This window comes from Odontesthes bonariensis, chromosome 18 (assembly GCF_027942865.1).
Source record: "Odontesthes bonariensis isolate fOdoBon6 chromosome 18, fOdoBon6.hap1, whole genome shotgun sequence".
NCBI lineage: Eukaryota > Metazoa > Chordata > Actinopteri > Atheriniformes > Atherinopsidae > Odontesthes > Odontesthes bonariensis.
The window spans coordinates 3,854,359-3,863,605 of record NC_134523.1 but is presented as its reverse complement, the minus strand read 5'-3'; the positions used below and the strand labels follow the sequence as shown (position 1 = coordinate 3,863,605).

General features: G+C 42.7%; 1 protein-coding gene across 4 annotated transcripts in view; it reads left to right on the top strand.

Annotated features, from left to right (window-relative positions):
- The first annotated feature begins 221 nt into the window (after window positions 1-221).
- khdrbs3 (KH domain containing, RNA binding, signal transduction associated 3) overlaps window positions 222-9,247 on the top strand; it is a 133,074-nt gene continuing 124,048 nt past the window's right edge. For all 4 annotated transcript variants that reach the window (XR_012767184.1, XM_075449846.1, XM_075449845.1 and 1 more), the window contains exon 1: window positions 222-656. Coding sequence is in view for 3 of the 4 variants with exons in the window: in XM_075449846.1 (XP_075305961.1) it covers window positions 566-656 (91 nt within the window). In the remaining variant the exon portion in view is untranslated. The remainder of the gene's footprint in view (window positions 657-9,247) is intronic.

The window sequence follows — 9,247 nt, the reverse complement described above, 5'->3', positions numbered from 1 at the left end:
CAAACATGCTGTGTTAGCCCGGTTTCATTTACTTTATTGTCCTAGTTGGGCGTCTCTGAACTTCCTCCCCCCGCAGCTCTACTTTTATGACAATGAGATGTTAATGAAGGAACCAGCACCGCGGACAGCTCCCGCGTGTGGCACCGCCCCTTCCACCGCCTGCGTGTCTCGCGCGGCGACCAATAGCCGCCTCCGCCTCACCTCAGCTGTGGATACAACAGAGCGAGCTTCAAAGAGCCTGCCGACCCAGAGAGGAGAGGAGCTCCCCGGCTGTGAAGCGCTGCGGCTGTCGGCTGTGCGGACTGAGCGAGACTTCAATGGGATAAAAACCTGCTGCCCGTATCCATACGCTCACTGTACGCGCGCGAGAGTGTGAGTGTGGGTCCCGTGAGAGGACTGAGAAATGCTGTTCTAGCGCGAGCACGAGTGACATTATTGCCCGCGGTTTTGCTACGCAGAAATACTCGAACTTGGAGCCCCCCGGACGTCAAAAGCAAGTTTTGTTTTTCGTGTTTGCCTGAAGTGTATTTGAGTTGCCCACTCGGAGCCTGAAGTCTCGGACGAGATGGAGAGCGAGAAGTATTTGCCGGAGCTTATGGCAGAGAAGGACACGATGGACCCGTCTTTTCTGCATTCCCTTCGGCTACTGGATCAAGGTAAATGTCCGTGATTGAATACTGAGGTAAACAGTTCAGTCTCCACCACTGTGCTGAGGTCTAACAGTTGATTGGAGGGGGCTGCATGATACCTCCAACCCGCCTACTTCCACTCATAAATAAGAGGTGTGAGGGTGTACTCACAATTTCTTGTTTGGTCACATTTAAATAGCGAGGTCTTATTTGTGTCATGGATGATTTTTGGACCTTACCTTCGGCCTGCAGGTTTGGGTTAATAACTTTCTACTTAAAGCAGAGGCAATTTTAGGATCTGGTCTTTAGGGGTGCCCAGCCCCCAGTGCTCACAGAGGCAAATTATTTCTCACTAATTGAGGTGAACTAGTACATTTATCAATTTTGGAGACGTATTAGTTTTGCTTTGAGTAGTGTTTTCCCCTACAAAATTAAATTTTGACCTCTTCATTTCAAAAGACTTGTGGCTTGACAGGGATAACAGAGAGCCTGAGACAAATATTGAAGAGAACTCAACATTTATTTTGGGAGTAAAGAGTTAAAACAAAAACAAATGCTAGAAAATAAATAAAATGGTCACTAAAATAATGCATCCTTGAGCAAAAAAAAAAAGTTTTTTCATAATATAATATTTTAAAAATGTGCTTAGCCAGGGGGTGCCGAGCTATCTCACGGTGGTGCCTTGGCACCACTAAAAATACCTTAGCCTCGCCCCTGACTTAAATTAGTGGCTCATTAAGATTCAATGAAATTCTTACCGTTGGTGCCTCCTATTCAGGTTGTTATTAAAGTGCAAGTTTTGACCAATTGAATATCTGAACATGAAATTATCCCAGTTATTAACATGTAGTGTGGAATTACAGCCCCCAGTTTCCGAGAGGAGGCTCAACACTCCAAGCCACTTGACATCTCGGTGTCTCCTCCATCCCGTGCAGACATTTGTAAGCTGCGCGTGTTAGAAACAGTCCCACTCTCATGTAAATGCACACGTGTCCCCCACTTTGAAGAAGCAGACACGACTGAGAGGAGAGACGCTTTGATGAATCCACCGCACAACCCTCTGCTCCGAAGCCGTGGAGGTTTTTTTTTGCAAACACTTCTTGAGACCCGGTCTTGTGGAGCCCACTCATGTGGGAAGGACACTGCTACAGCATCCAAGTGCATCCATCAAGGACCACTCGTTGGCTTTGGTCGAGGGTCCACGTTGTTTGGCTTTAAAAGTAGCAGACAAGGAGCCCTAGTCTGTAAGTGGTGTTGATGCACTGTAATTAAGTCTGTTGAATCCCTGTGCGCAGCTCCTGCTGCTGTTATTATTCTGACAGCAGTGTCTCTTCGAGTTCTCACACTGAGGGACCTCAAGGGGTCCATAAAAGGGTTCCTAAGACAAAGTGAGGCAGGAATTCATTTTAATGTTGTCTAGTTTCGGAAGTCACAGACAGAAAGAGTTATCGGTGCATTCTCTCAACCTTTTGGGCCCCTTCGGTATGGGTATTGCATCACCTCAGATCTGCAGCTTATTATAATTCGTGTCATTCTGCTCAATATCTGGTCAGTTCATTGATCAAACTTTCTGCGTGAAATGTCAGAAAAAACACTCATGCAGTTCTTTCAAGCTGATAAGTGACGGTCCAAAACAGAAGAATATTCAACACGAGATATATCACGAAGACATAAGCAGCTAATTCTAACAAACAGAGCCACTAAACACTTAAGCTGAGTTGTTAGGGAACAGCTCTACTTTCATTTCAGCTCGACCGTAAAGGAATATTACAAAAACCCATAGCCGTAGAATCAGATTTATCAGCTTTGTTGTGCATTTTGTAACTGTTTGGAGACTCTTGCATGAAAGAGTTTGGCACTTCTTCCTCAGATAGTCTGCTGATACAAATCCTAAAAATATCACTCCTTTGAAAATGTGGCACAAGCTTTGCCGCGGTGGAGAGAATGAAATATTAAAGATCCACCGATTCCACCTTTAAATGTCACTCAGTGTTTGCTCACTTCTTCTTCTTTTTAATCTAAGCTTTTGTTTTACCATTAAAATCTGAGATTCGGGGGGGGGGGGGGGGGTCTCCTGTTCATGGCAGGCCTCAGCAGTGGTTTTTGTACTGTGAAAAAGTCTTCAGCCATTCCTAGTTTCTCTCTCTATACATGCAGGGAAACAGGAGACACGGAGCATGAACAAGCATGAAGGAAAATATAGTTTCTAAAGGTAAAAACAGAGCTTGTGCGATTCTAACGAGCTTTAAAATCAGTATTTGGTCTGAGCACCTTTATTATTCAACACAGCCTGAACTCTCTTAGAAAAGCTTGAACATCATTTCTTTAAGCAGTCTTCAGGAATATTTCTCCAGGCTCCTTGAAGGACATCCCAAAGCTCTTCTTTGGATGTGGGCTGCCTTTTGTTCCGTTCTTTGTAAGAATGGTCGCACGCTGCTTTGATAATGTTGATTCATCCCTCCATCAGACCTGCTGCCACTGATTTTCAGTCCACCTCTTGTGTCATTTGGCATACCTCAGCCTTTTCTCCCCATTTCCCTTCCTTAAGAACGGCTTCTTGACAACCACGCTTCCATGGAGCCCATTTCTGATGAGGCTTCAGTGAACAGTAGGTGGATCAGCTGAAGGTCCAGATGCATCTCTCAGGTCCTCTCAGGTCTTTGCTGGATGTTGTTCCTATTTCATCCTCCACTCCTCCATTTTCCTCAAATGTTTTAAGGACTTACTGCACGCCATGCTCAGATGTGCTAAGTTTTCACCTAATAGCTCTTTGGGAATCACCTTGTTGGGGGAAAAATACTATTTTCTGTCTGTCAGACTGTTATCTTTGGCATTTTTATACATGCAACTAAAAAAAATGGGAACAAACCATGTGTCTTCTAAAAAGGCTTCCATTTACAAAGGGCCTAAAGCCATCATTCTGTACACAACACTGGTTCATCCCTTGAGTTAGGTGGTTTTTTTAATGCTTGATTAATTCATTAGTTGGTGTTAAAGGGATAGTTTGCCTCTTTTGACATGAAGCTGTATGACATCCCATATTAGCAATATCATTTATTAAATTTGACTGCGTCCTGTGAGCCGAGTTCCAGCCGAGTTTTGGTGTTGACGTAGTCCGGCTAGTTGGCTGGGGTTTAAAAAATAAAGCGTCTTGCTTCTCAAAACAATATGCGTTGAAAAGAGTAATACATTTGCATCACAAAATGGTTCATCCAGAAAAAGTCAGACCTCACAATCTTGGCACTATTTTCTCTCCCTTCATATCACTGCGTTCAGCCACCTGCTGACAGCCGCACCTGTTCGGTCTGCACTTCGGTCCGTACGGTCTACACAGCCCGCAGTGATACAAAGGGAGAGAAAATAGTGCCAAGCGATTGTGAGACTTTTTTCAAACTTTTTCTGGATGAACGATTTTGTGATGCAAATGTATTACTCTTTTGAACGCAAATTGTTTTGAGAAGCAAAACGCTTTATTTTTTAAACCCCAGCCAACTAGCCGGACTACCTTCATCAACGCCAAAACGAGGCTGGAACTCTGCTCACAGGACGCAGCGGGGGGTAAGAAAATGTTCATATATAATATTGCTGATATGGGATGTCACACAGCTTCATGTCAAAAGAGGCGAACTGTCCCTTTAAGTGGCTTAACAGACAAACGACAAAAACACATTCCTCTGAAAACTGTCACGTAAAAGGACTGGACTTTCAAATGAGTGAAAAAGCAGCCAATGTCCAAAGAGAAAAGTAATTGAAAGACCTTCAAAAAGCCTGAAGAACTAATGGTCAAGACCTGTTTGAAAGATTCAAGAGTGAAGTAAAGTCTGGCTCCTTGGAAGCAAAACATAAAGAAATCAGGGGTGGCTCACAGTACTGTATATAAGATAAAGAACAAACATCAGAAGCAAACACATTCATACCAGAGAGATAGGAAAAGAACACCAGAATAATAATCATATACGGTAAAGCATGAAATGAATGCGCTCCAGACTTCTAGAATAGCTTCCCTTTGGGCAGCGTGTGTTGGAATAACAGATGTAATGACTCGATGTCAGTCTCGGGTTGGAGCCTCGCTCCGGCGTACACACTTGGGTTAATGCGTCCCTCAGAGAGCTGATTCACGTACAGCGAGGTGAATTAATTCCACTCTCAGAAGGAGATGACACCGGATATCACTCAGCACTTTTCATGATCAGCCGCATCATTAGTCAAATCTGGGTTAAGATGTTTTTTTTCATCTTCAGGGGTGCGCATTCTCCTCATTGATAGTGAGTGGTGAAGGCCTAATACGAGCTGGAAGCCAGCTGCGCAACTTTTTCCACACGGCTGCAACTATTGGACAAAGAAACTGTGCAGGAAAAGTTCTCGTCCTAATACCATTTCTCTTCTAACCTTCCCAATAAAGTTAATGTATTACATTCCTACTGATGGCAAGGATTGCAGTTGCCGTGGCCGCAAACTGAATCTGACATTTTATAGAGCGAGCAGAACGCCGCTGCGCACAGAAAATTTGGCCAAAACAGTCCGCCACGACTCCAAAACTGTAAATACTGTTATCGCTCTCTTACACAACAGATGGAACACGATGCAGCTTAATGGAGCTCTTCTTCTGCCATCTTGCTGATGAGTTCTGGACTCGATTATGCAATTGGCAGGGGATGCAAGGAACAGAAGCCGGAGTTCCTAGAGTTACTGTGTGCAAATAAGCAAATGTGAGATTACCCCAGGTCTGGAGAGACTTCCATTCAGGAAAAAATTACAAGGGTTGAAGGAGGGGAGGGGCGGCGGGTGGCGTTACTGTGTTGAAAGCTCGGGGACAGCCGCTTTGATAAGTTTGGGCCATTCGTAGAGCTCTTCTCCCACATGCACCAATATCTCTGCTCTGTGACAAGCCTCATACGGCGAGCAGCAGGCACATGGAGCCGGAGGAGAATCTTAAGCCAAAGTAAGAGACCAGCAGTCTACATGGAATGAAAAATCCTCAGCAGCATACTAATGAGCCGCTTTCAGGTATGAAAAAAACCCTTTGTGGCATGAGGTGCATCTGTCTTTTACTTTAAATTAGCTCTTGCCTTTACAGAGGCCCGCAAATAACAATTATTTTCTCTGTGGACTGAACTGTTGTGCTAGCATGAAACTGAAAGCAGTTCTTACTACAAGACTTTCCTTTATTATTTGTATTCTGCTTGCATCTCCAACAATAAACAATACCTGAACAATAGCTGACCCACTGCAGGGCTTTTTCCTCTCAGGAACAAGCCTGCTGTTCTCTTCACCGACACAAAAGGGAGAAAACTAGAAGGCCATGTGGATGTAACACGTGGAAAAACAGTGACTGGGAGGACGTTTGCTCACTTTGTTAAATAGGACTTTGGATTTGAGTCTTCACTGCAGGCCTAGCATGCACTGTGTGTGTGTATGTGTGTGTGTGTATCTTGACAGGGGGTCTTCAGACAGCTGTAGGTCACCTGCATTGTGGAAGCACTCTGAGCCAAACATACAGTCATCGTGTAATAGGGCAGGGCAATGCTGGTATTTTCAAATAGTATGTACTGGTAATCTTAATGAATATTTACGAGGATGATGCTGGTAATAGTACTATAGAACGCAAAAGTATTTGCATTATACCTATTGTCAGCCAGCAGTGGTGTCAGCCAGCAGTAGTGTTTCCATCTTGGTTTTTGATTCACGTTCAGAACATGAGAACAAGAAAAGGAAAATGAAAACCATTAAAAAAAGTTGATATGTTCACAGGAGGCGACAGTTTCAAGAAAGACTTGATACGCATTCAGAAGATGGAAACAACTTTTCAGACTGCGTCTAACCTGGGAAAGATGAAATAGATGGTGTGAGCTGTTAAACAACAAATCCTTGTGGCATCTTCCCAGACATGATGGAATATCCCAGATATTACCAGAGATGAAAGTAATTCCCGAAGAAAAGCTCTCCATTTCCTTCCTGTGGATGTCCACCGCAGTTGTTTTTCCCTCCTAAAGACTTGTTTCCGGGTATCACACCAACAGCAATGAGAAATTCAACTTTGCGCACGTGTGGAAAAGATTTGGATTTGCGAGAAAAAAAGAAATCGGCTTCCATTAGGACGAATAAAACAGAAGTGCAGAAAATTGCGTGCAAAACTGAGCATCGAGTTTTAAACTGAATACAGTCGAGGAGTCAGAAAAAGACCTCGATGGAAAACATTATGGGGTTAAGGAAATTTGGTAAGAGAAACACTTAAGAACATGTAACCACATTAACACGAATATATATATATGTTTACAACTATATGTAAAATAGTACCTAATTATCAATGTTGTTCATTTAAAAAGAAAACGCTACATAAAAAAGAAATACTTGTCGTCTCACACTCACCCTCCTGACCTGATCTCTGACATGAATCACAGTTAGCATGACTCGGTGAAATAATCGAGTGAGGCACTGAAAGCTCTTTTTTTCCTTAGAGTTTAAAAACAACCTCTAGCAGCTCTAATCATGGCTTCAACTTAGAAAGTGGTGGTCATTCCACTCAGTTAGGAACAACTCAACAACAAATGAAACTGTTAGGTTAGACTGCCTCCGACTGGCCGCAGGCCCTGGAAGTGAAGTTGAACTTAAATAACAGTAAAGCAAATGAATGTCTCATACATTCTTTATAAGTGTTGAATGGTTGCCTTGTGTTTCCACATCATCATTAAGTATAATCCATCTGAGTCGCTGGCATCCGTCTACTAAACCTACTTCAGTTTTAGGAGCTGCCGCACTCAGTCGGCACGAGGCACGAAGACAGTCAGGATTCACACTACAAACCCCCCCCCCCCCCCTCCACACATATGCACAAACTTAAATGTCTCAGTTAGATTTAATTCACAGGAGAACACAAGTTGATTTTCAACCACAAGCGCTTCGATCATTTAGAAACATTCATTTACATTTGAAATGGTTTGCGATTTCATTTGAGCTCATAGAGAAAGTCATTGCTAAGCACTTTGTGGAAACTAGCTTAAGTGAGAAGGCGTTATATTACACAGACCGTTTCCAGCTTTTAAAGATGGAGGTGGGGTTTGGTCACAAACTCTTTGTTAGTACCCTTTGGTTTACCAGATCTTTGAGAAACCCAAAGACAGATGTGGTTATGGTTACCCAACAGCATTGAAAAGTTTCTGCCTGACAGCAGTGATGAATTCAAAGAGTGGAAACACACACTAACATTAGATGTCAGCAACATACATGTTTGTGATATTAGACGATTTAAACTTGTTTTCTTTAATTCATTGAATGAAAACAGGGAGGGAAGTTTAACTTTTAAAATCTACCAGTCAATGTCGAACAGGAAAATTATTCAATCATAATTCAGTGTCTGAAATCTACCAAGATTAAGATTAAAAATTAAGATTTTACCGGAATTGATGTTGTTTCGGAAGACCACTTTGACTCAGTTTGAGGAAACAATTTCTCCTTATAGTTCTCTTTCTCTTTTTAGCAAGCAGTCTTCATCAGTTCCTCTTTTTGATTTTAATTTTCCAGGGAAACAGTTTAAAATCCAAAGACACTTAATTTAAAATGATACTCGATGGATATACAACGTTATCCAGGAGCTGTTTGTCTCCCGTTTGAGGAGAGGCCTATTTCAAAGTTTGAAATAGATGTTGTGATCCTGGGCTGGTCGACTCTGTGATGAGAGGCCAACCACCCACACTGATAAACATCCTAAAATAATTCAAGCAGTTTCCAATAAAAACTCTCCAAGAAATTCAACCCCAGAAATAGGAGGGGAGACATTTGTATAGCAAGTCACAAATATCGTAAATGCATGTTTAAGATGTGCAGAAGTTAGAAGAAAGGAAACATGGAAGTGCTGTATGTGGTACAGGTACAGGTTTTCATGCAAAATTTGGTTGTTGAAGTCAGCGTGGAAGTATTACATTCTACTGCACAAGAACGCCACGTTCTTTCTCCTTATGTCTCCTTTATAAAAGAGAGTGACTTTGGATTGACACCGTTTGATAAAAAGCACAGTCGGTGGCTCGGGGTACTGCTTATGTTACGCTATTATGTGTCATAATTAAGGTCTGTGAAAAAAGAATTTGCTCAAAAGCCGATTTAATCTTGTTTCTGTGCAAATGCCACGTTTGAAAAAAGCGCAGCTTCCCCCAGCGCCAGATTTATTCTGTTTGTTCAGGATGTGGATGCAGAGCAGCGCGCAGCCCGCTCTGAATGTTTCAGGACCTCTGGCCCAGTTTGGACATCAGAACTTAATTTGTGCACATAAGCTTCACATCTACTATTTTTTAATTGGGTGTTCCGCAGCAGGAGCCCTGTTTGCATTCCATTAACAGTCTCAGCTAGAGTACCCGCAAAGAAGAAAACAACAGAAACAACAACAAAAAAAAGATACATTATCTGCACAACCTGTGCAGGTGGGAAATCATGACGCCCCATCGGTTATTCATACATTTCCATCTCAACATCAGAACAGAGGGGTATTTTAAGCTTTTCTTGCCACTAATGAGAGCAGCTCCTGGGTTATAGGCTACGGTCACGAAGTGCACATAAAGAAGCCTTAGCGTTGGATCAAAGGCAGAGAGATCGTTTTGTTGGGCAAACAGTGCTTCATAGCAGTA